Consider the following 27,448-nt stretch of genomic DNA (forward strand, 5'->3'; position numbering starts at 1 on the left):
GAGCGACAGACAGATAGAACGATAGAGCGACAGACAGATAGAACAATAGAGCGACAGACAGATAGAACGATAGACAGATAGAACGATAGAGTGACAGACAGACAGAACGATAGAGCGACAGACAGATAGAGCGACAGACAGACAGATAGAACGATAAAGCGATAAACAGATAGAACGATAGAGCGACAGACAGATAGAACAATAGAGCGACAGACAGATAGAACGATAGACAGATAGAACGATAGAGTGACAGACAGACAGAACGATAGAGCGACAGACAGATAGAGCGACAGACAGACAGATAGAACGATAGAGCGATAAACAGATAGAACGATAGAGCGACAGACAGATAGAACAATAGAGCGACAGACAGATAGAACAATAGACAGATAGAACGATAGAGTGACAGACAGACAGAACGATAGAGCGACAGACAGATAGAGCGACAGACAGACAGATAGAACGATAGAGCGATAAACAGATAGAACGAAAGAGTGACAGACAGATAGAACGATAGACAGATAGAACGATAGAGCGACAGACAGATAGAACGATAGACAGATAGAACGATAGAGCGACAGACAGATAGAACGAAAGAATGACAGATAGAATGACAGACAGACAGATAGAATGATAGATAGAACAATAGACATAGAATGAAAGAACGACAGATAAAAAGACAGATAAAACGATAGAACAGACAGATAGAATGACAGACAGACTGAATGACAAATAGAACGATAGAATGACAGGCAGACAGATAGTCTGACAGATATATACAATGATAGATACAGATAGAACGGAAGACAGACAGAATAATCGAAAGACAGACAGATAAAATGATAGATACAGACAGAATGACAGACAGATAGAACGATCGAGCGACAGACAGAAAGATAGAACGATAGAGCGATAAACAGATAGAACGAAAGAGCGACAGACAGATAGAATGATAGACAGATAGAACGATAGAGCGACAGACAGTTAGAACGATAGACAGATAGAACGATAGACAGATAGAACGATAGAGTGACAGACAGACAGAACGATAGAGCGACAGACAGAGCGACAGACAGACAGATAGAACGATAGAGCGATAAACAGATAGAACGAAAGAGTGACAGACAGATAGAACGATAGACAGATAGAACGATAGAGCGACAGACAGATAGAACGATAGACAGATAGAACGATAGAGCGACAGACAGATAGAACGAAAGAATGACAGACAGACAGAACGATAGAGCGACAGACAGACAGATAGAACGATAGAGCGAAAGACAGATAGAACGATAGAGCGACAGACAGACAGATAGAACAATAGTGACAGACAGATAGAACAATAGAATGACAGACAGATAGAACGATAGAGCGACAGACAGATAGAGCGACAGACAGACATAACGATAGAGCAACAGACAGACAGATAGAACGATAGAGCGATAGCCAGATAGAACGAAAGAATGATAGACAGATAGAACGATAGAGTGATAGACAGATAGAACGATAGAGTGACAGACAGATAGAACGATAGTGATAGACAGATAGAACGATAGAGCGATAGACAGATAGAACGATAGAGCGATAGCCAGATAGAACGAAAGAATGATAGACAGATAGAACGATAGAGTGATAGACCTATAGAACGATAGAGTGACAGACAGATAGAACGATAGAGCGACAGACACAGGTAGAACGATAGAGCGATAGACAGATAGAACAATAGAATGACAGACAGATAGAACAATAGAATGACAGACAGATAGAACGATAGAGCGATAGACAGATAGAACACTAGATTGACAGACAGATAGAACGATAGAGCTATAGACAGATAGAACAATAGATTGACAGACAGATAGAACGATAGAGCTATAGACAGATAGAACAATAGATTGACAGACAGATAGAACGATAGAGCGACAGACAGATAGAACGAAAGAATGATAGACAGATAGAACGATAGAGCGATAGACAGATAGAACAATAGAGTGACAGACAGATAGAACGATAGAGCGACAGACAGACATATAGAACGATAGAGCGATAGACAGATAGAACAATAGAATGACAGACAGATAGAACAATAGAATGACAGACAGATAGAACGATAGAGCGACAGACAGATAGAACAATAGATTGACAGACAGATAGAACGATAGAGCGACAGACAGATAGAACGATAGAGCGACAGACAGAGCGACAGACAGATAGAATGATAGAGCGACAGACAGATAGAACGACAGACAGACAGATAGAACGATAGAGCGATAGACAGATAGAACAATAGAATGACAGACAGATAGAACGATAGAGCGACAGACAGATAGAGTGACAGACAGACAGATAGAGCGACAGACAGATAGAACGATAGAGCGACAAATAGAACGAAAGAATGACAGACAGATAGAACAATAGAATGACAGACAGATAGAATGATAGTGTGACAGACAGATAGAGTGACAGACAGAAAGATAGAACGATAGACAGATAGAACGATAGAGCGACAGACATATAGAACGATACACAGATAGAACAATAGAGTGACAGACAGATAGAACGATAGACAGATAGAACGATAGAGCGACAGACAGATAGAACGATAGACAGATAGAACGATAGAGTGACAGACAGATAGAACGATAGAGCGACAGACAGATAGAACGATAGACAGATAGAACGATAGAGCGACAGACAGATAGAGTGACAGACAGACAGATAGAGCGATAGACAGATAGAATGATAGAGCGACAGACAGATAGAACGATAGAGCGACAGACAAATAGAACAATAGAATGACAGACAGATAGAACAATAGAGTGACAGATAGATAGAACGATAGAGTGACAGACAGATAGAACGATAGAGCGACAGACAGATAGAGCGACAGACAGACAGATAGAACGATAGACAGATAGAACGATAGAGTGACAGACAGATAGAACGATAGTGTGACAGACAGATAGAGCGAAAGAATGATAGATAGATAGAACAATAGAGCGACAGACAGACAGATAGAACGATAGAGCGACAGACAGATAGAACGATAGAGCGACAGACAGATAGAACAATAGAATGACAGACAGATAGAACAATAGAGTGACAGACAGATAGAACGATAGAGTGACAGACAGATAGAGCGATAGAGCGATAGACAGATAGAGCGATAGAGCGACAGACAGATAGAGCGACAGACAGACAGATAGAACGATAGACAGATATAACGATAGAGTGACAGACAGATAGAACGATAAAGTGACAGACAGATAGAACGATAGTGTGACAGACAGACAGAGCGAAAGAATGACAGATAGATAGAACAATAGAGCGACAGACAGACAGATAGAACGAAAGAGCGACAGACAGATAGAACGATAGAGCGACAGACAGATAGAACAATAGAATGACAGACAGATAGAACAATAGAGTGACAGACAGATAGAACGATAGAGTGACAGACAGATAGAACGATAGAGCGACAGACAGATAGAGCGATAGAGCGATAGACAGATAGAGCGATAGAGTGACATACAGATAGAGCGACAGACAGACAGATAGAACGATAGAGTGACAGACAGATAGAACGATACAGCGACAGACAGATAGAGCGATAGAGCGACAGAGAGATAGAGCGATAGAGTGACAGACAGATAGAGCGACAGACAGACAGATAGAACGATAGAGTGACAGACAGATAGAACGATAGAGCGACAGACAGATAGAGCGATAGTGTGACAGACAGATAGAGCGAAAGAATGACAGATAGATAGAGCAATAGAATGACAGACAAATAGAGCGACAGACAGACAGATAGAACGATAGAGTGCCAGATAGATAGAACGATACTGACAGACAGATAGAACGATAGAGTGACAGACAGATAGTACGATAGAGCGACAGACAGATAGAGCGACAGACAGACAGATAGAACGATAGAGTGACAGACAGATAGTACGATAGAGCGACAGACAGATAGAGCGACAGACAGACAGATAGAACGATAGAGTGACAGACAGATAGAACGATAGTGTGACAGACAGATAGAGCGAAAGAATGACAGATAGATAGAACAATAGAGCGACAGACAGACAGATAGAACGATAGTGTGACAGATAGATAGAACAATAGAGCGACAGACAGATAGAGTGACAGACAGATAGAACGATAGTGATAGACAGATAGAACGATAGAGCGACAGACAGATAGAACAATAGAATGACAGACAGATAGAACAATAGAGTGACAGACAGATAGAACGATAGAGTGACAGACAGATAGAACGATAGAGCGACAGACAGATAGAGCGATAGAGCGACAGACAGATAGAGCGATAGAGCGACAGACAGATAGAGCGACAGACAGACTGATAGAACGATAGACAGATAGAACGATAGAGTGACAGACAGAGAACGATAAAGTGACAGACAGATAGAGCAATAGAATGACAGACAAATAGAACGATAGAGTGACAGACAGATAGTACGATAGAGTGACAGACAGATAGAACGATAGTGTGACAGACAGATAGAGCGAAAGAATGACAGATAGATAGAGCAATAGAATGACAGACAAATAGAACGATAGAGTGACAGACAGATAGTACGATAGAGCGACAGACAGATAGAGCGACAGACAGACAGATAGAGCGACAGACAGAGAGCGACAGACAGACAGATAGAACGATAGAGTGACAGACAGATAGAACGATAGAGTGACAGACAGATAGAACGATAGTGTGACAGACAGATAGAGCGAAAGAATGACAGATAGATAGAACAAGAGCGACAGACAGACCGAACGATACTGTGACAGATAGATAGAACAATAGAGCGACAGACAGACAGACAGATAGAACGATAGAGTGACAGACAGATAGAACGATAGACAGATAGAACGATAGAGTGACAGACAGACAGAACGATAGACAAATAGAACAATAGAGCGACAGACAGACAGAACGATAGTGTGAGAGACAGATAGAACGATAGAGTGACAGACAGATAGAACGATAGTGACAGACAGATAGAACGATAGAGCGACAGACAGACAGAACGATAGACAGATAGAACGATAGAGTGACAGACAGAGAACGATAAAGTGACAGACAGATAGAGCAATAGAATGACAGACAAATAGAACGATAGAGTGACAGACAGATAGTACGATAGAGTGACAGACAGACAGATAGAACGATAGTGTGACAGACAGATAGAGCGAAAGAATGACAGATAGATAGAGCAATAGAATGACAGACAAATAGAACGATAGAGTGACAGACAGATAGTACGATAGAGCGACAGACAGATAGAGCGACAGACAGACAGATAGAGCGACAGACAGAGAGCGACAGACAGACAGATAGAACGATAGAGTGACAGACAGATAGAACGATAGAGTGACAGACAGATAGAACGATAGTGTGACAGACAGATAGAGCGAAAGAATGACAGATAGATAGAACAAGAGCGACAGACAGACCGAACGATACTGTGACAGATAGATAGAACAATAGAGCGACAGACAGACAGACAGATAGAACGATAGAGTGACAGACAGATAGAACGATAGTGACAGACAGATAGAACAATAGAGCGACAGACAGACAGAACGATAGACAGATAGAACGATAGAGTGACAGACAGACAGAACGATAGACAAATAGAACAATAGAGCGACAGACAGACAGAACGATAGTGTGACAGACAGATAGAACGATAGTGACAGACAGATAGAACGATAGAGCGACAGACAGACAGAACGATAGACAGATAGAACGATAGAGCGACAGACAGACAGAACGATAGTGTGACAGACAGATAGAACGATAGAGTGACAGACAGATAGAACGATAGAGTGACAGACAGATAGAACGATAGTGTGACAGACAGATAGAACGATAGAGTGACAGACAGATAGAACGATAGAGTGACAGACAGATAGAACGATAGAGTGACAGACAGATAGAACGATAGAGTGACAGACAGATAGAACGATAGAGTGACAGACAGATAGAACGATAGAGCGACAGACAGATAGAACGATAGAGTGACAGACAGATAGAACGATAGTGACAGACAGATAGAACGATAGAGCGACAGACAGACAGAACGATAGACAGATAGAACGATAGAGCGACAGACAGACAGAACGATAGTGTGACAGACAGATAGAACGATAGAGTGACAGACAGATAGAACGATAGTGACAGACAGATAGAACGATAGAGCGACAGACAGATAGAACGATAGAGTGACAGACAGATAGAACGATAGTGACAGACAGATAGAACGATAGAGCGACAGACAGACAGAACGATAGTGTGACAGACAGATAGAACGATAGACAGATAGATAGAACGATAAACAGATAGAACGATAGAGCGACAGACAGACAGAACGATAGACAGATAGAACGATAGAGCGACAGACAGACAGAACGATAGACAGATAGAACAATAGAGCGACAGACAGATAGAACGATAGTGACAGACAGATAGAACGATAGAGCGACAGACAGACAAAACGATAGACAGATAGAACGATAGAGTGACAGACAGATAGAACGATAGAGTGACAGACAGATAGAATGATAGAGAGACAGATAGAACGATAGTGTGACAGACAGATAGAGCGACAGACAGACAGACAGATAGAACGATAGAGTGACAGACAGATAGAACGATAGTGACAGACAGATAGAACGATAGAGCGACAGACAGATAGAGCGACAGACAGACAGATAGAACGATAGACAGATAGAACGATAGAGCGACAGACAGACAGATAGAGCGATAGACAGAACGATAGAGCGACAGACAGACAGATAGAGCGATAGACAGAACGATAGAGCGACAGACAGATAGAGCGACAGACAGACAGATAGAACGATAGACAGATAGAACGATAGAGCGACAGACAGACAGATAGAGCGATAGACAGATAGATAGAACGATAGACAGATAGAACAATAGAGCGACAGACAGACAGAACGATAGTGTGACAGACAGATAGAACGATAGACAGATAGATAGAACGATAGACAGATAGAACAATAGAGCGACAGACAGACAGATAGAACGATAGACAGATAGAACGATAGAGCGACAGACAGACAGATAGAACGATAGACAGATAGATAGAACGATAGACAGATAGAACAATAGAGCGACAGACAGACAGAACGATAGTGTGACAGACAGATAGAACGATAGACAGATAGATAGAACGATAAACAGATAGAACGATAGAGCGACAGACAGACAGAACGATAGACAGATAGAACGATAGAGCGACAGACAGACAGAACGATAGACAGATAGAACAATAGAGCGACAGACAGATAGAACGATAGTGACAGACAGATAGAACGATAGAGCGACAGACAGACAAAACGATAGACAGATAGAACGATAGAGTGACAGACAGACAGAACGATAGTGTGACAGACAGATAGAATGATAGAGAGACAGATAGAACGATAGTGTGACAGACAGATAGAGCGACAGACAGACAGACAGATAGAACGATAGAGTGACAGACAGATAGAACGATAGTGACAGACAGATAGAACGATAGAGCGACAGACAGATAGAGCGACAGACAGACAGATAGAACGATAGACAGATAGAACGATAGAGCGACAGACAGACAGATAGAGCGATAGACAGAACGATAGAGCGACAGACAGACAGATAGAGCGATAGACAGAACGATAGAGCGACAGACAGATAGAGCGACAGACAGACAGATAGAACGATAGGTCAACTTGCACTTTGGTCAACAGTGTTGTTTTTAAGGTGCTTTATAAATAAAAGATTGATTGATTGATTGATTGATTGATTGATTGATTGATTGATTGATTGATTGATTGATAGACAGATAGAACGATAGAGTGACAGACAGATAGAACGATAGAGTGACAGACAGATAGAACGATAGTGACAGACAGATAGAACGATAGGGCGAGAAACAGACAGACAGAACGATAGTGTGACAGACAGATAGAACGATAGACAGATAGATAGAACGATAAACAGATAGAACGATAGAGCGACAGACAGACAGAACGATAGACAGATAGAACGATAGAGCGACAGACAGACAGAACGATAGACAGATAGAACAATAGAGCGACAGACAGATAGAACGATAGTGACAGACAGATAGAACGATAGAGCGACAGACAGACAAAACGATAGACAGATAGAACGATAGAGTGACAGACAGATAGAACGATAGAGTGACAGACAGATAGAATGATAGAGAGACAGATAGAACGATAGTGTGACAGACAGATAGAGCGACAGACAGACAGACAGATAGAACGATAGAGTGACAGACAGATAGAACGATAGTGACAGACAGATAGAACGATAGAGCGACAGACAGATAGAGCGACAGACAGACAGATAGAACGATAGACAGATAGAACGATAGAGCGACAGACAGACAGATAGAGCGATAGACAGAACGATAGAGCGACAGACAGACAGATAGAGCGATAGACAGAACGATAGAGCGACAGACAGATAGAGCGACAGACAGACAGATAGAACGATAGACAGATAGAACGATAGAGCGACAGACAGACAGATAGAGCGATAGACAGATAGATAGAACGATAGACAGATAGAACAATAGAGCGACAGACAGACAGAACGATAGTGTGACAGACAGATAGAACGATAGACAGATAGATAGAACGATAGACAGATAGAACAATAGAGCGACAGACAGACAGATAGAACGATAGACAGATAGAACGATAGAGCGACAGACAGACAGATAGAACGATAGACAGATAGATAGAACGATAGACAGATAGAACAATAGAGCGACAGACAGACAGAACGATAGTGTGACAGACAGATAGAACGATAGACAGATAGATAGAACGATAAACAGATAGAACGATAGAGCGACAGACAGACAGAACGATAGACAGATAGAACAATAGAGCGACAGACAGATAGAACGATAGTGACAGACAGATAGAACGATAGAGCGACAGACAGACAAAACGATAGACAGATAGAACGATAGAGTGACAGACAGATAGAACGATAGAGTGACAGACAGATAGAATGATAGAGAGACAGATAGAACGATAGTGTGACAGACAGATAGAGCGACAGACAGACAGATAGAACGATAGAGTGACAGACAGATAGAACGATAGTGACAGACAGATAGAACGATAGAGCGACAGACAGATAGAGCGACAGACAGACAGATAGAACGATAGACAGATAGAACGATAGAGCGACAGACAGACAGATAGAGCGATAGACAGAACGATAGAGCGACAGACAGACAGATAGAGCGATAGACAGAACGATAGAGCGACAGACAGATAGAGCGACAGACAGACAGATAGAACGATAGACAGATAGAACGATAGGTCAACTTGCACTTTGGTCAACAGTGTTGTTTTTAAGGTGCTTTATAAATAAAAGATTGATTGATTGATTGATAGACAGATAGAACGATAGAGCGACAGACAGACAGATAGAGCGATAGACAGAACGATAGAGCGACAGACAGACAGATAGAGCGATAGACAGAACGATAGAGTGACAGACAGATAGAGCGACAGACAGACAGATAGAGCGTAAGAATGACAGACAGATAGAACAATAGAGTGACAGACAGATAGAACGATAGACAGAGAGATAAATGTTCATTAGGAGGAGGACACTAGTTACTGCTGTTGTCAAGCTTGCACTTTTCACTCTTCCTCTTTGCTGAGATCATCAGGTAAATGGGCTTTGTGGATATCAATAATGCCCTGACAGGCCACCTTTCTTAGCAGCCTTCTAAGTCATTACTGGGACACGTACGAAGCAGGGGGCAGCGGTCAGGAAATGAGTGAATATTTAAGCAGGGACAGAAAATGAGCCGGACGGGGCTTTAATATGTCCTGCTGTATTCTGTGCTCTCAGCTCTGGGAGTGCATTCCAATTAGCTCATTCAGTGGAGGCGCAGCAGAAACATCAGCATTCACCAAAAGATGCTTTATCAACTCCATCTTTCATTACTGAGATTAAAAATCCCTGGGCCATGTAACTCCAAATCCTCTTGTAAGTGACGGACACTGCTTACAAACTAAGTGGTGGGTTGACTGAGGTGGGTTGGCTGATCTATATAACCATATGTATACCTTAGTAAACCATTTACTGCAGCAGCCTTTACTTTGTTTGTTATTTTTGACAAATTGTATATGCTCAGCAGCAGCAGATCTTGTCCGCCAAAATCAAGTATGTATATTTCATGCCCCATGCCAATAAATGCTGGTTGAAATGTATCCACTCCAAGAGTAGTCAGAACTGAACATAATATCCACCAAGCAAATGTAGCTATTTTTAATTCTGCATCCCTCCTACCCCCTTAAAATGGTGTTTTTTGCTGGTCCCACTTCAGAGACCATTTGACTGTCTGTGAATGAGAATTAAAATCAAACACTTTTGGAGTACCATAATATATTGAACTGATATTTAATTAAATGTAGAATTAAAATCGAAGAATTATTTTAATTTATGAACTGCAAACTGTAAAAATGTAATAGTCCTGAAAAATATTAACACCCAAGACGTGGGTCTTTCCCAAGTAAAATGTCTATCTGGTTATAAAATATATATAATGCTAACAGTGGTGTAAAGTAACGAATTACAAATACTCTCGTTACTGTAATTGAGTAGTATTTTTTAGGAATTGTACTTTTTTAAGTAGTTTTAAAACAGTGTACTTTTACTTTTACTTGAGTACATTTTAAGTGTTGTATCGGTACTTTTACTGGGCTATTTTCCCTGAACCTGCCGTCGCTACATTTATATTAATATTTATTTTTATAATAAGTCATCATGTGACTCATGCGTGATTCCCGTCAAATCAAATCGCGCGCAGAAAACTTTGCATCAAACCAGCATCAACAGACTTCGAGACACCTGGCGCCAATTTATTTTGTTCACGAAGTGACTTTCGGAGTGGATCTTGAGCATGGAGGAAGTTCATGCATTCGTGTCTTCATATAGGCAAAAAAACAGCGCAAGCGTCACACGTGCTTCAGTGTGTGTGTGTGGTAAATTAAACTGCACGTCGGCTGCACCATTCGTTCACACAGAACATGCAGGATTCGAATTTAAATTTTCTTTGTGGTTTAATATTCACACACACACACTATATCGCGATTTGATTTCAAGTGCACTGAACTGCTTTCTATTTATTCCTCAAAAAAATTACAAATTCCGTGACATTTCGCGTTATACAATAAATTCCTTTTTTATGACTGGATTTTGTCAGCATTTTAGGGGGGGCGGGGGTAGTCCAAAAAAAATGGTTGGGGGAACGCTGTATTTTTAGTGCTAGCAGTCAAAAATAAAACTGTTGGAGAAATATTGAAATAGCCTACTGTTTCTTTTTTTCTATGAATCTGTGATAAAAGAGTAAGCTACATTTTCAATTTGCAGGGTACAAGGTGGACTAACATTCATAGCATAATACTCACTACTCACTACTCTTGAGTACTTTTAAAAGGGCTACTTTTTACTCCTACTTTGAGTAGTATTTAGAACAGGTACTTTTACTCTACTCTCACTACATTTTTTGACAAGTAACAGTACTTTTACTTGAGTATGCTTTTTCAGTACTCTTTCCACCACTGAATGCTAAATAGGGTTGCAAAATTAAAATTAAATAAAACAGCCCTTTAGATATTTAGTTTGACCTCCTGATGTTGACAATCAATATTTTCTGGAGGCTATAGTGATAGTTCACACAAAAATGAAAATGTTTACTCATTTACTCACCCTTATGTTGTTCCAAACCTTCATGAGTTTCTTTCTTCTGTGGAACACAAAAGAAGATATATTTTTTAAGAATGCTGTTAACCAAGAAGTTTTGATTACCATTCATTTGGTTACCAGTTCATCTTCCACTGTACGGAGAAAACCACAGAGTGGTGCAGGGATGATGTCAAAACCTGGAAGACTAACTTCGCCACTGGTTCCCTCATGATTTTCCTATGGCTTTTTAAAAAAAAATTTTTTTTAATAAAAATAAGATCAATCTAAAAAAAAGTCCTTATTTCACTCATCTTTTTTTTTTTTAAAGTCCCCATGAATTCAAAATTGACCATACTTACTTTGTTTGTCTAAATTGATCGTTTTGTAGTGAACAATTCATCCAAGCAAGTCAATCCACACAAAAAAAATGTTTTGGCTAAGTAATCTTTAATCAAAATCAGAAATTTCCCCTCGCCTCTGCATTGGAGGACCTTCCCTGATGACGTAGGTTTGACGGTTTGGGTGTCTGCTTAACATCCGTAATCACGCCCCTCCAACTGACAGTAGACAGGCTGCATGAAAACACCTACTTTTCTAGATCCAATCAGGTGCTAGTTGGGAAAAAAAGCCACGCCCACTATTTTGCCTCATTTAGTATTCCGTTTCTCTCGGAAATACGTCACAACACTGGAGAAAAGTCGTTTGCAACTTCCGGTTCACGGGGACTTTAAAACATTATAAAGATCCATAGGAGAATTTTAAGGTTTTCGCATCATCCCTCCTCACCACTCTATTTCTCAAAATATGGTGAGTATAGGTGAAGTAATGGTGAGTAAAGGTGAGTAAATGATTAAAGAAATGTCATTTTTGAAGTTTGTTACTTGAAATTTTCATTTGTGGACTATCCCTTTAAGCACCCCTTTCACTAACTAATTTATTTAAACAAACAAAGAACAGCAACTTTTTTTAAGTTTCATATACCATTTTGTACCCTATTCATAAAAAGTGCCTTTTGCTCTACTTCCTCTGGTCAGAAGATAGGCTACTCGTTCAGCGAACTGAATGTCTGCCTGTCTTTTCTTTGTCTTGTGGGGTCACTCCCGTGCCCCGACCGCCTGGTCTGAGTGATTTCCAGGGGCCAGCATTATTTCAGTAAAACGGGCCCATTACATTGCTTAAGGGCCTTGCGTGTCACAGCAGCCTGAAAGACGAAGACTCTGGGACAGTCCCTACACTTGATGAATCAATCGATCAACAGAAGGTGGACCGCAGTTAAGTGTGCAATGCATAAACTGATTCAATATATATTACCTGATACTGAGAGTTGCAGCTAAGAACAACAATTTTTTTTCAACCAGATGCACATCCATATTTCTGCTTAATATCAGGAAAACAAAAAAACACAGTGGCTATGCTACTCTCAAAAAAACCCAACTCTCTCTCCTCTTCAATTTTTCTGCCTCCAGAGAAGCTAAAAATACACTGTCGCTACTGCAGTCAACCAGCATTTGTGCTACAGCCTACACACACAGACAGCCTTGGTTCAAGGCACAGCATCATCATACCCAGCTTTCATGTGTGTGTCTGGATGGGTTTCAGTGATAATAGTTTCATAACAGAATTATTATTCTCCTAGGAAGAGGATTGGCACAAAGGGCACCTGACAGCTAATTCATCTGTTCCTGTTATTGCCAATTTTACCACTGAGATTAAGGGAGAGTGAGAGCAAACAAATGCCACTCCTAAATGCAAAAAGATTCATTTATTAGCTCTGGGTGGCTTTATTAGGTATTAATATTGTGATTTGGGACAAAAACACATTCATCACTGTAACAGTTGGACAAGAGCTGGAATAAGAACAACAAAATAATGGTTTCATCAACTATACCTTGTGGTTGTCTTCTCTGAAATGAACAGAGAGAATCTGTAGCTTGTGAATCAAAGATGTCGGTTTGTGTGTTTCAGGAAGTTGGGAATGCAGCATGGGATGCTCTGGGAGCCAACAGCGTGGTGGATGACCTCCAGCATGCGGCCGTCACAGCTGGACCTCACGCTCGTGGCCATCCGCCGTTTCTAACTAAGGGTGAGAAGTTAATAACAATAATATATTCAATTTGTTGATTTGTTTATAATTTGTAGAAGTACAGGAACAGATTACATGAAACTCATCCGAGAAACATCTCCGAGTGTTGTTCTTTGCTCGGTTTTTAACAAAAAGGAAACGTTCAAATCGCTTAAAACAGACGCGATAGCTGATTGGAACGAGTGATGTTCGACGGCAGCATCCATCTTTGTAATGTAGGCTACAAAATCTGCTTCAAAATCCCAGCGCTGTTGTCATTGTGTAAAGCCCGCCCCAACGTTTCTGATTGGTGCCTCGATTTCGGCGGATTGGAAATGGGCTTGAATGAGCTCTTTGCCAGACTTACTTTCAGAGCAAATCTAAATTTGCCGGAAGTTGTCTGGGTTTTCCCAGGCTAACCCAACATGCCATTGTCGTGTAAACGAATGGTCAAAACACATTACGTTGTACGTTTTTAGTTGAAAATGGTGTTGTGTAAACAGCCCTTAAAAGGTCAGTGGTGGATGCGCTTGTAAATGTTAAAATGATTGCGATGGGCAATCAGATAAAAGAAGGCGGGGCTTACCGTTCACAGATGAAGAGTTCGAATTCCAACGTCTGGCTACGTTCACACAGCAGCACAATACGATTGTCAGTCCTGTATTTGAGTACTTAATACAGTTACGTTCACACCAAAGATGGGAGAAACTAAGCTTTCGAAACTTTCAATCAACTAAACCAATTGCTTCACAAAACGATTCATTGTTCCGAAGAAGAGCACGAAATGTCACACGCTACTGACGCCTGCTGGTCAGAACGGTGTGAATGCATCGAGAACTGCAGCCCAAACATGCATGAATTTTTTTTTACAAACCAATTGCAAATTTATTATTGAAAGTGTAATCTATTAAATGCAATTTAAAAAGAATCTAATAGCATTAAATATGAAGAGTCAGTCGGTATAATATTATTTATTAAATTGTTCTTGTTTTTTTTTTTATAGAGCTAGTTTAATCAGGCCTAATAAAAGACTATTAACTACAAATCTTAGTTTTTATTATACATATGTGTCAACAAAAACTACAAATGGATAAAATCGATCAGAGATCAGGTAAAAACCATAGACATTGGTTCATCATTGGTTAATCGCCCCTAGCGGCGAACCATTGACATTTCGAAACAGTTATGACGTCACGAAGCATCGTTTACTGAAATCACGTGACTTTGGCAGTTTGACGTTTGATACGCGCTCCGAATCATTATTTCGAAACAAAAGATTCACTCGATTCGACACACTGCTTCGTGAATCTTTTGTTCCGAAACAATGATTCGGAGCGCGTATCAAACATCACTAGTTCACGCACAGTACGGTTATTTACCGGAGTGAAAACCGCATTCTATAACCGGACTCACACCCGTAAATATTTAGGACTCACAACTGCATTCTCGGTTCTTGATCCAGTCGCTGTTCTCAGCTCCCTTCAGTTTTGTGTTCTATACGCGATTCTAATAATGCCGTGCGTGTTTACATCGAAGCTTCTAGTAAATAAAGATTTGATGGATAAACTCGTGGCTTAATTGGATTCTTGTTGTGTCAAAAGTGATAAGACTTTTCAATTTTATTGACATTTACCTTCTTTGATATTACTTTGGTCACTGTCACTGTGTTGCTGGTAAGAGAGGCTTGACTCTTCTTGTTGCACGTTCATAAAGACAGTATTCGAGATATGATACTGTAAATTGCTGTGACATTTCAAGTCTCACCTTTAACTTTGTAATAAATGCGGTTGTCAGTCCAAAAAAGAAAATGGCAGTATGTGAATGTAGCCTGGTAAGATCAGATGTATGTAGCTAGACATTTAATATTTGAGAAACAGAAATGTGTAATGCCCACACAGCAATATCCATCTATGCAAATTACTCAACTTTTTAAAATAAAGTTTTGGTGTTTATCGAAAATATGCTAAGTCATGTTCAAAACGTGACGACGCAAGTTTTGCATTGCGTACTGTGTGCATACTTTGAAATGCAATTAAAAAATGTTTGCCCATCAATCATAAAGGACTCATGCTTGCTTAGTGTACTTTGTACGTAAAGTAATCATCTTACCTTGATGACATCGTCATCCATCAAAACTTATGCAGTCGATGAAACGATGACAGTTTGTTGACGATCTTATTTGATATTTTCTGTTTAGTCCTTCTGTGGTTGACGGAGAGGTGGGGCATATGCGGCAGTTGGGCAGAGTATTAATAATCAGATATGGTCAAAAATGCCCTAATTTGATTTGTCAAAATGATTGAGAGGGCCATTGGCCAATCAAGTCAGAGAAGGCGGGCTTTAAAGTTTTAACCAATAAGAGCGGGAATTCTTGTGCGAGTCGCGACTCGCGATTCGATGCTTTGCTTCAGTTGTAACGGTCAAGGTAAACTACGTAGCTATTCTAACTAAACATTTAATATCTGATGACTGTTTTAGGACAAATGTTAAATGACCCACAGTTGACAAACAAATTACTCAACTTTTTTTTGTCATTTTGAATTTAAAATATATAAGTTACGTAATTAATGTACTGTGTAATTCGTATGTTACAGTAAGAATCATTTATATCGTCGTTTGCAGCATATTTATCAGTAATGTGTGCGTATTGCGAATGAAATTAATGAACCTGCTTTTAGAAAATGATTCATAAACTCAAAGTGGCTGAGTTATCATCGTCAGACTTAAATCAGAACACCTGTTGCTGTCACTCAAATGTTTTTACGTTGAATATATAGCCTATAAAATACAGTATATATCCAAAAAATATTTACTTACTAAAATTCTACTTACATAAAAAAAATGTTTATTCATTTTTAATTATCTTCTTTGAACAAGAAAATGTCTGCAGCCATTGTGTTTTGATATGTCTGTGCTTAATAAGTACTATATTGGTATAAAGTGTTCTACAGAAGCGTATTGCATTCACTTGAGGAAAAAAAATCTACTCTGTTTTTCTGAATTAACGAGTTAATTATCTCAGAATAACGAGATAATTCTCAAAATTAAGAGTAACTCATTAATTCATAAAAACAGAGTTAAAAAAATGTATCTCATAATTCTGAGATAATTAACTCGTTAATTCAGAAAAACAAGAGCAAAAACTTTTTTCCATGAAAAATTCTCTCGTAATTCTGAGATAATTAACTCGTTAATTCAGAAAAACAGAGCAAAAACTTTTTTTCGTGAAAAATTATCTCGTAATTCCGAGATAATTAACTCGTTAATTCAGAAAAACAGAGTAGATTTTTTTTCTTCAAGTGAATGCAATACGCTTCCGTAGTGTTCAAATGGTACACAGTTCCAAATCTTCCAGACATAACTGCTAACAGCAGGTTTCTCCTCGTGGATATTGTAATCTAATTTTGTAAGCGTTTGTGCCACTTGGTAGTTCATCTGTATTTGTCAAACCAGTGCATGCATTAAATACTGTCATTTGGCTCTACCGATACATAAAACTGCAAGTCATCAGCAAAAATTAATTCCTTTCATGTGTATAAATAATGCCTATGGGGATCATACACAATCTTTTCACCTACAATTTGTTTTTATGTTAAGGCTTTGAATAACTTATCTATGATGCTTCTGTAATGTTCGGTAAAGTTATATTTTGAGAATTTTTTTCTACCAGGGATCTGAGACAGTATTGTAGATTGACGTTTTACTTGACCACATGGAGCTGAAATCTAATAAAAAGCGAATGATAGTCATTTTGATCAGATAGTACATTCATTCCCTGACACTTATGAGATTCACTCATATCCTGCCATTTACTCTCTATCTCTCTCTCTCTCTCTCTCTCTCTCTCTCTCTCTCTAAATGAAATAGCACAATATTGCCAAAGCAATAGACATATACAAACATATTGATACCCAAGAGGGGGGGGGGGGGGGGCATGTATCTCTATCTCTCTCTCTCTCTCTCTTTCTCTCTCATTGACTGACTCTCTCTATTTCCCCGTCTCAGGTAATGACCAGGCATAGAACCAACCCTGGAGATGCCGAAGAGAAGAGATATTCTTGCCATCGTGTTAATTGTGTTACCATGGACCCTCCTCATCACTGTGTGGCACCAAAGTGCAATTGCCCCATTGCTTGCCATCCGAAAGGGTACCAACCTCTCTTACATATAATGATGATATGTGGTGTTGCAGTGCCAATTTTGTTATCAGTCAAAATGGGACAAATTTCTGCACAAAGCCTAATAGACTCTCTGATGAGTCGAGTCGATTTATTTGTGCTCACTTGAATATGGTCATGCTAGAAAATAAATTTGCATCTCATTATTCTCACTGCAAATTAAGTGCTAAACAATATTTTATTTTCCTGCTACTTCAATACAAATTTGTTTTCTCTCTAACCAACCACAAATCCGTGAGTTGAACGAGTGGACTTTGTCTTTCAGCTGTGTGCTATTTCATGTGAACTAATTTAGAAAAAAATCATTATGCATGTGGATAAAAACAAATCCCACTTTCTAACGCATTAGTTGAGGTTCATGAGCCTCACTTTAAAAGTCCACTGAAATTACCCAGCAGCTTCTCATTTATTCAACTGCAGAAGATTTCACCAATAAAACCACTCTCTGAGGAGCATTTCTGGTGGCTATAGGTCAAAATTACCAGTTTGCACGTCTACAATTTATTTTAGCACCCACATTAGAACACTTATTTAAGTGGATGATTCACATACACCAGCTGTACACATCCTGTTATTTATGGGGCATTTGGGCCAATCTAATGGCTTCACAACAAACAACTAGTCACTGAATAACCCTTAGCTCAACCTACAGGGAGAACCGTAGGACACGAAGATTTATACATCCTATATATATGCATGTCAATAGCATAAGCTTATGGAGATTTACAGATGTGAATTCATAGGACTTATCATGAAGCAATTAACGTGGGTTTGTATGATGCCTAGGAGGCAGTGAACATCTGGACTGTTAATGGAGTGCGCTAATCTACTGGTGCTAAAATGTCTGAAGTGAGAGCAGGGCACTAATTGAACAGTGATAAAGATCTGATATGTGAGGTGCCACCATCATTTCTGCCCTTAATGAGCTATCAGCAGGATTGTGCTGGAACTGCCCACACCATCATTTTGTGAAAATATTGTAGAATATATTTGGTAACTCTGTAATTATTTTAGCAACATCACTCCTGCATGATCATATAATCACACAAGAGGTTAAACTGAATAGTTCAGCCAAAACTGAAAATTCATTCTTTCCTGGAACAAAAAAAGAGAGATTTTTTTTAAGAATGTACCACTATGTCCTAAAAAGCTCTGAAACTACTCAATTGATATTAATAGACTGAAAATTAATGGACTGACGCAAAGGTCATTCAGCCCCAACCCCAATTAAACACATATGAACCAACAATTCAAACCTTGCATTCAAAAATGGCAATTTTAATACTTTGAAAAACAGTATGTGTACATATATCCTCCTAATTGATTGTTTTCATTCAACAGTAGGCTGATGACCTACTACTACCTAGAGATTCAGAAGTGCACATCAAATGGACACTTTACTATACCATGAGGCCACGGTAGAGGATGAGAAAAGCGATGCAATTGACACCGTAGGTCACATGAGAGTGACAACATGGCAGATGTAGATTCAAACCAAATGTACCTACTATACAGAATCTGATTTCAGATGCAGTTAAAGTTACTAGGTTTTTAAGGTCATAATAAGTATGTTGCCATGTCTCCAATTATGTCCACAGACCTGAAGAGTTTAGCTTTAACTTTCTCCGATTCATCTGCCTGTGTGCTTCTAGCAGTCCCAAAAACCTTGATTAGCTGGTTCAGGTGTGCTTATTGGAGCTAAACTCGGTCGACCTCATTGGAGTCCTCAGCCATAGACATGGGAATTGTTTCAAAACCATGTTTCTACCTAAACAAGTAGTTCTGTTTCAATGTCAGAATTTTTTTTAACAATTTCTACTGCTGATTACAGTCATTTTTTAGAAGAATTCAAGAATATTAATAAGCATCATTATAATTGATCTCCCCCTTTTACACTTTTATTTAAAATTCGTGATTATACATATTTTAAACCACTCAGGTTGCATTCCCAGTCTTTTAAGGCCAAACAATTGCTTTATGTGAGAGACACCAAATTTGATCATCCGCCTTAACACTCAAATCCCACGAACATTCATGACCTGCTGCCTAACGAAGCGCTACTACAGCTTAGAAGCCTAATGCTATAGTCATGAATAAAGCGAGTCATATTGACATTACTGGTGCTTTTATGGTGATACTTTTTATAAGTATGCCAAGATATTCTCCAAAATTTCTCCTTTTGCGCTTCACGAAAATGCAAAAATAGTTTATTTTTTGTCTGAACTATCCTGTAGAGAATCCAAGAGCAAATCATACAGAACCTGTGCTTTATGGGTTTGAATCAGTGCCATCTACCACTATAGAGTAACGGTATTATGGTTCCTGCTCTCACCCTCTCCAGTCTGTCGCCATCTAGTAAAAGAGATCTTAATCATACCAGAGCGACTTACCATCCACCGGCAACGGCTAGCAGGTACTCCTCTAAGGTTTGAGGCATGCGTCAGACATAAAGAGAGCAGCCTGGAGTGCGCTAATGTCTTAATTCTCTGTCTCTGTCTGGCAGATGACGGGACGGAGACTAGGCATGAGAACGGCCCAGCCACGGACTCGAAGGAATACTGCTCACAGGACAAGGACATAGTGGAGGTGGTCCGTACAGAATATGTGTACACAAGACCTCCGCCCTGGTCCGATGTATTGCCCACCATCCACGTCATTACCCCGACATACAGCCGCCCGGTGCAGAAGGCAGAGCTAACGCGATTGGCTAACACCTTCCTTCATGTGCCCAACCTGCACTGGATCCTGGTGGAGGACTCGCAGAGGAGAACCCCTCTGGTCACGAGGCTTCTGAGGGAAACAGGGCTAAACTACACACACCTCAATGTGGAGACCCCGAGGAACTACAAGCTGCGAGGGGACACGAGAGATCCCAGGATTCCACGTGGCACCATGCAGAGGAACCTGGCGCTGAGATGGCTGCGGGAGACTTTCAACTCCAACAGCAGCCAGGCGGGAATCGTCTACTTTGCAGATGATGATAATACGTACAGTTTAGAGCTGTTTGAGGAGGTGAGTTAAAGGGATTCTTCACCTCTGGAAAGATGAATGTGTATTTAAAATGGGTCATTTATGAAGAAGAAATGTGAAATTATTTTTGAATTTGGAGCTTTCTAGACTGAGAAAAGCCAGAAAATGTATTTTTGGCTTATGTGGATGAAAGACAACAACTCCCAGAATGCACTTGCTTCGCTGCCCTAGGAGGCCACGCCTACCGGTAACAGAGCGCAGTAGTTAAACAACAAGTCTAGGCTACTAGTGAGTCTCCGTGATGAGTCTGGCGAAAATGTGTCTCGAGATCGCCCAAAATGTCCGGGATTCGGCTTTTGCGTTCTACAGTCGCCATTCATTATGTTTACTGTGGCGAGCAGGACGAGGCCGGTGGTGTGATTACTGATGAGCGACACCTGTGAGACGCGCCGGTCTCGTATCTCTCACGGAGGAGCGGGAATTTTCTTAGCAATGTTAAAACGCGCATCAACCGATCACCGAACACTACATTCAGATTTACCGGAATGAATTCAGTTAGATTGAAACAAAAGGTGTGCATGTAAACAATGAATGGCGACTGCAGAAAGCAAAAGCTGAATCCCGGACATCGACGGCCGGACATGTCCGGGAAAAAGAGGATGAATGGTAACCCCTACCACTCAGCTTTCTCCTACTAAGTTACTCAGCTTTCTCCACAGAACAAGAGCCTGCGAGCTTAGCTTCCAAAAAAAGATGTCTGACACTATGTGTACATTCTGTGAGTGAGTTGAGAACATGCGGGACAGCCCCTACTACTGGCTGTAGTCTTTAGCCTCTGGCCAAAAAATCCTCCGATGACGCAAAATGACGATTTTTGCGTCATCTGAGGATTTTTTCCAGACAAAAAATACATAAATCTCTCGTCTCAGGGGGATATGAGGGTGGAAAGCACGGTAATTCGAAAATACTACAGGTTTTCTACTAATACAAAGCTTAATGCTAAATCCTGAAGTATCCCTTTAAGACGGGTGTAAAAGTCGCCTCCATCTGAAAGGATACATAAATTGTGTATTGTCACATCAATTAATGGGTGTTTGTAAGTGACTGCACTTGTAAGTAGTCTTGTTCCATTGATTAAATAATAGCTTTGTTTGAGTGCTTCAAGTGCTTGATCATTTGACTTAGCGTATTACATTCCCATATATTATACATTGCAAATTATCCTCAAATTAAGCGAATATTCATTAATTTAAAGTGCCCCATTATGCTATTCTAAAGGTTCCTAATTTACATAGTTTATATCATTTACATAATTAACAGTGTTGGGGGTCAAAGTAAAGTAGAAGTTGTTCGCGGGCAGCCAATGTAGACCATAGGTTGCCGTTATGCAAATTTGGTAAATTTTTACATAGGTATGTATCAGGAAGTGAGACTGGAATTCGTTTCGGCATCAGAACTGATTCTTTCTTTTAGGTGACAATAACTTTATTTGTCATGCACTTTGATCTTTAAAACTTTACAGAGCTTTTACATCCACAAATGGATTTATTATACACTGCATTGAAAAAGCATAATAGGGGCTTCTTTAATTCCTAATAGTTCACCCAAAAATAATTTGCTCACCTTCGTGGTTTTCTGTGGAAAAATAAAAAGAAGGCATTTTAAAGAATGTTTCAGCTAATTTTGTCATTATGATGAATGTCAATGGGACTCCAATAAAGGACATAAGAGCGTGAAAATAATCCATATGACTCAACCGTCATCCAAGTCTTCCGAAGCAACAGATTGTATGATGAACAGATATTTAATTAAATCAAAACATTGATCAATGCACTGACTTTCATCATATGGACAAAAACAGCTAAACATTCTTCAAAATAACTACTTTTATGTTCAACAGAAGAAATAAAGTCATAAAGGTTTGGAAAACACGTTTGGAAAGTCATACAGGCTTTGTACAACATGAAGAAAGTCATGGTTTGTAAATGATGACAGAATTTTCACATTCGGGTAACACTTACTCGGATCTTGTAATGCTACAGGTTGGTAAATACCTGTCAGGACTTCCTTCATCACATGAAACACTTTCAAATCCCCTGAATTTTGAGACGCTGCTCTGAAAAGAAAAATCATTGATGGTGGGTGGTGAAAAATGATCAGGCACATATTTCTGAAACACTGGCAACTAAAGACACAAGACTATAATTAGGGTTGAACAAAAGCTGCCATTTTTGTTGATATATGTGGGTTGTACATTTTAAAAGATGAATATTTATACTTAACATACTTTCAATAGCATGGTACTTTGCAATAGCATGCAGATTTTGCAACTCATTTGCCTTTTAAATTAGGTCTGGCCTTTAATAATACACATATAGTACCATATTAATATATAACATGATTTGTTATGATGCTTACATTAATCAGTGCTGATCTATAGAGCCACAATTACATTCTAATTTTATTATACTTTTTAATGTGGGAGAGACTATGAAAATCTAGCTTCTGAACTCCAGCTTTCATTGAAGTTAACTTAATATTGTATCTTTGTTTGATGCACATTTAAATTTTTAAACGCATTAGTTCGAGATCAAACAATAATTGTCGGACTCCCTGCAGTACCGCCACAGATCCCCTATGGTCTGTGGACTCTGTTGAAAAACCCTTGTTCTAAATATTAAATCTTAGAAAATGTATCAGAGTTTATATAATGTATTTAAATAGCAATATTCCGAAGATGAACTAGTTTCAGCCCCACTCTGGGCTGTTCCCATCGAACTTAAAAGAGCCATAGTTGTGTGTGTGGTCTAAAATCAGTGACCTACAATGAGAAAACATCACACAGAAGAGCCAGTAATACCTTTTACCTTTTGAAATGAAGATATAGTAATGGTTTATGAATTATGCATTTGGCCTTGTTTAAAACAACCATGCCTGCCAGTGTTTATTAATTATTAAGCTCTTATTAAAAATGCCTAGGCAGGCACTCTGAACGAATGGTTTTATTTACAGTGGCTGTGTATTTTTACCCCCAATCTCCTGGCTTTCTTTTCCACTATTGACTCTGCTGTAAGTGCTCTGAGCTCAAGGGACACAGGCCACTTTCCCTCTCCTCTATGACTACTTTGACTTGACAGAATCATTTCAACATGTCCTATTCTGAATAATGAGTCATCTGCATGTACGTCTAGGTCAGACCTTCTCCCAAAAAAGTGGATGAGAAGAAAGTCTTCTCTGTACAAAAATAAAACAAAACATACAGTAAAAAAAACTGCACAAAACACAGGAAAATGTCACATTATAGGAGACCGTGCCTCTACATCTTTGTGATTGACTGATTAGTCTCCTAATGCAATACTTTATCATCTGATGCTCGTAAGGTGTGCTCAAAGTGTTGGAAAGATCGATTAATTACAGACTTAACAACTGACCCACTCGGACATCAATCACTTTTGGTCACATGATCTACATGACACATTCGAATATCCCATGCAATGCACTTTCTAAAACATAATGGCAACTATACATTTCCATGTACAAAGACTCTTTTATACTGTGTGACAAAAAAGTGTGTATTATAAACACAAATTTAATTTATCTAATTAAATAATTAGCATTAATACAGTAGCAGTATAGTAGCCGAAGCAAATCCTTAAAGGGATAGTTCACCCAAAAAATTAAAATTACCCCCTGATTTATTCACCCTCAAGCCTTCCTAGGTGTATATGACATAATATAACATGAGTTATATTAACAAATGTCCTGGCTATTCCAAGCTGTATAATGGCATTGAATGAAGAATGAGATTTTCATTTATGGAGAAACTATCCCTTTAAAATATTATCTGGTATCATTAGTATGGTCACCAGTATGTTCAGTGTGTTTAGTTTTCATGGACGTTTAGTTAATCTTCTTTCATCTCAGTTCCTTTGTTGAGATCCCGCCTCTCCTTGGTCGTCATGGTTTCAGTCATTATGAGTTCATGTGTATCAGCGGTGTATCGTTAATCACCTCGTTTGTATTCACTACTTAAGTTTCTCCTTCACCGTCATTCAGTGTCTGGTCACGTCTAAGTTAAATGTGTTTTGTATCCTATTCGCCTGTCATTAGGGGCCAAGCACCGAAGGTGCGGAGGCACCTATTATCTGTTCAGATTCTTTTTATTATTATTCTTCCTTCTTCTTCCGACTGGGCATCTATGGCAGCCCATAGAACCGTTTGCGGGAAAGTTGTTTTGGTTTGACATTCTGATAGAGGACAGTCCCAACATTAAATACACCAAAAAATATTTGCCGATATCTTCGAAACCGTTAGTCCGATCGAGAAGAAACCGCCGTCAAAAGTTTGGAAACATAGGTCGCTGGCAATTCGCTAATGCCCAAATATTGGTAGTAAGGGGTCGTAAAATTCCATCAAAGTCACGTGTCAGTAATTTTTTACGTGTTTTTCACATAAATGTCTATAACTCCGAAGCGAATTGAGATATTTTCACCAAATTTGGCACACACATGTATGAGCTCATTCTGAGGACACATGAAAAAAATTGTGGGATTTTGCCTCTTGGTGGCGCTACAATAGAAAAAAAAACATGAAATTCCCATTGACTTCAATACAGTTTTGTGATGTAAAATGCTATACTTAACAAATGCATTGCTGTAACATTATGAAACTCAGAATTTGCCACCAACACCATCCCCTGAAGGTACTCAAAAGATTTCAAGTTAGCGCCACCTGTTGGTAAAACGTTTAATTAAATTTCCAAAAATGCTAATAACTTTTGAATAAATATGCTTATTGTAATGACACTGGTCTAATTAGATTCGTTGGGTCATGCCGAGAACATAGATACCAAGTTTGACGTATTTGGACGAACTTGCTGCCATCTTTATTTACTTTCAAAACCTTTTTCGAACTAATCCTAGACCATTCGTCCGATTTTCACCAAAATCAAATCATATCATCTCCAGACCATGCCGACTAAAAGTTATGGATTTCGTGACGATAGACGAAACCGTTTTCGTATACCGCAGCAGCAAAGTTGAGACATGCTGCCAAAATGACTATTAAGTGTTTAACTCTGCAATGCCTTGACATTTTGGCACCAAACTTTGTATGTGTCATTGTCACCTCACATCGATTTCGTAACTGCGCCACCTATTGGTCGAAAGTGATAATCCATTAAATCATCTTAAAAGTTACTGTATATATGATTTTTTAGCCATTTGCCTAAAATTCTCTTAAAATGTCTTTAATTGCTCCTTGCTGCAGTTGGTCTGCCCCTCCCACCCATGATGGCATCTGTTGCCGCTTCTTGTGCTTGGCCCCGGTAATGGCTGCTTGCAGCTATATTTTGGATTATTGTTATTTAAGTTTCATGTTGGAACCTTCTTCATCTTCGTTTGTTTACCTGTGTTTACCAGTGACAAGTATTCAGCTGACGGCCTATTTTATGCCCATTATTAAATGAAATGTTAGATGTATAAACATTAAAAGGAACATTTGCAATCAATTAATTCATATTTACTGGTAATGCACTTTTTACAATAAATATAATTCTAAAGTAGCATGTTAAAAAAATTACCACAAGTTATTACTGTTAATACTGTCAGCCTTAAACAAAACAAAAAAAATATTTTTCCACAGATTGTCTTGCGCCCCATTCTGACCCAATTTGAAAACGCCTGTGTTAATGTAAGCATACAAAAATATTATAATACTAATTAAATATAATAAGTTGCTTGTTGAAAGTGAAAATTGGAAACCGCGTAAATGTCAGATTAAACAAGCGATTCTGAAACTTTGCTTCTCATGAAGTCCACTTCACATCACCATCTATTGGTTCTCTCCTTTTCCTCAGTTCAGAAATCAGCGTGAAGCACTTTAAATGTGAGGCAAAAAGCAGAAAACAGCCGTTCATAATGTGAAACTAGGGCAGCCTTAGCCCTCCCCAATGACAGCTAGTTTAGAAAAGATGAATGTCGGATCTGCAACGAGCATGCATCCTTTTCAACAGTTTCCGATTCCAATTGTTTTTGTTTCCGCCAACAGGTACAGAAAAGGTCCCTCTCTTTCTGTAATGAAAAATGGCAGTGGCGCAAATTGCAATATAATATTAGTAGCTCAGGAAGTAATCAGTTTGAGGGTGACATTATGTCCAGGACTGTTCACTTAATGCCTGATATGTTGGGGAAGGGTCACAGTCAATTACCTGAGCTAGATTTGGATCAATGTGAACAGCTTATACCAGTTCAGTCAGCAAATCCATCCTTTACATTTAGCTTAGTCTTCATTTATTTTTTCATTTTACCGACATGGCAGCGATTGGTTTTCGTAAATTAGAAAGAGACAGTGTACCTTTCAATCTAGTCCTTTTGTAGTTCTTTGTAAAAGCTCCCCTTGGATACAGTGGAAGATGCATTATGGGTATAAAGACAACTGCTCCTCTAACCCGCTCTAGCC

General features: G+C 39.3%; 1 protein-coding gene across 3 annotated transcripts in view; it reads left to right on the forward strand.

The window, feature by feature from the left end:
* Positions 1-27,448, forward strand: part of b3gat1a (beta-1,3-glucuronyltransferase 1 (glucuronosyltransferase P) a) — a 96,831-nt gene that overhangs the window by 61,721 nt on the left and 7,662 nt on the right. For 2 of the 3 annotated variants that reach the window (XM_056256489.1, XM_056256480.1), the window contains exons 3-6: positions 13,745-13,862; positions 17,847-17,989; positions 20,361-20,432; positions 20,523-21,031. In XM_056256489.1, coding sequence (XP_056112464.1) covers positions 17,878-17,989; positions 20,361-20,432; positions 20,523-21,031 — 693 coding nt within the window. In that variant the 5' untranslated portion in view covers positions 13,745-13,862; positions 17,847-17,877. The remainder of the gene's footprint in view (positions 1-13,744; positions 13,863-17,846; positions 17,990-20,360; positions 20,433-20,522; positions 21,032-27,448) is intronic. The other variant, XM_056256498.1, reaches the window with a different exon arrangement.

Source organism: Rhinichthys klamathensis, unplaced genomic scaffold (assembly GCF_029890125.1).
Source record: "Rhinichthys klamathensis goyatoka isolate OS25496 unplaced genomic scaffold, OSU_Roscu_1.1 h1tg000005l_1, whole genome shotgun sequence".
Taxonomy (NCBI): Eukaryota; Metazoa; Chordata; class Actinopteri; order Cypriniformes; family Leuciscidae; genus Rhinichthys; species Rhinichthys klamathensis.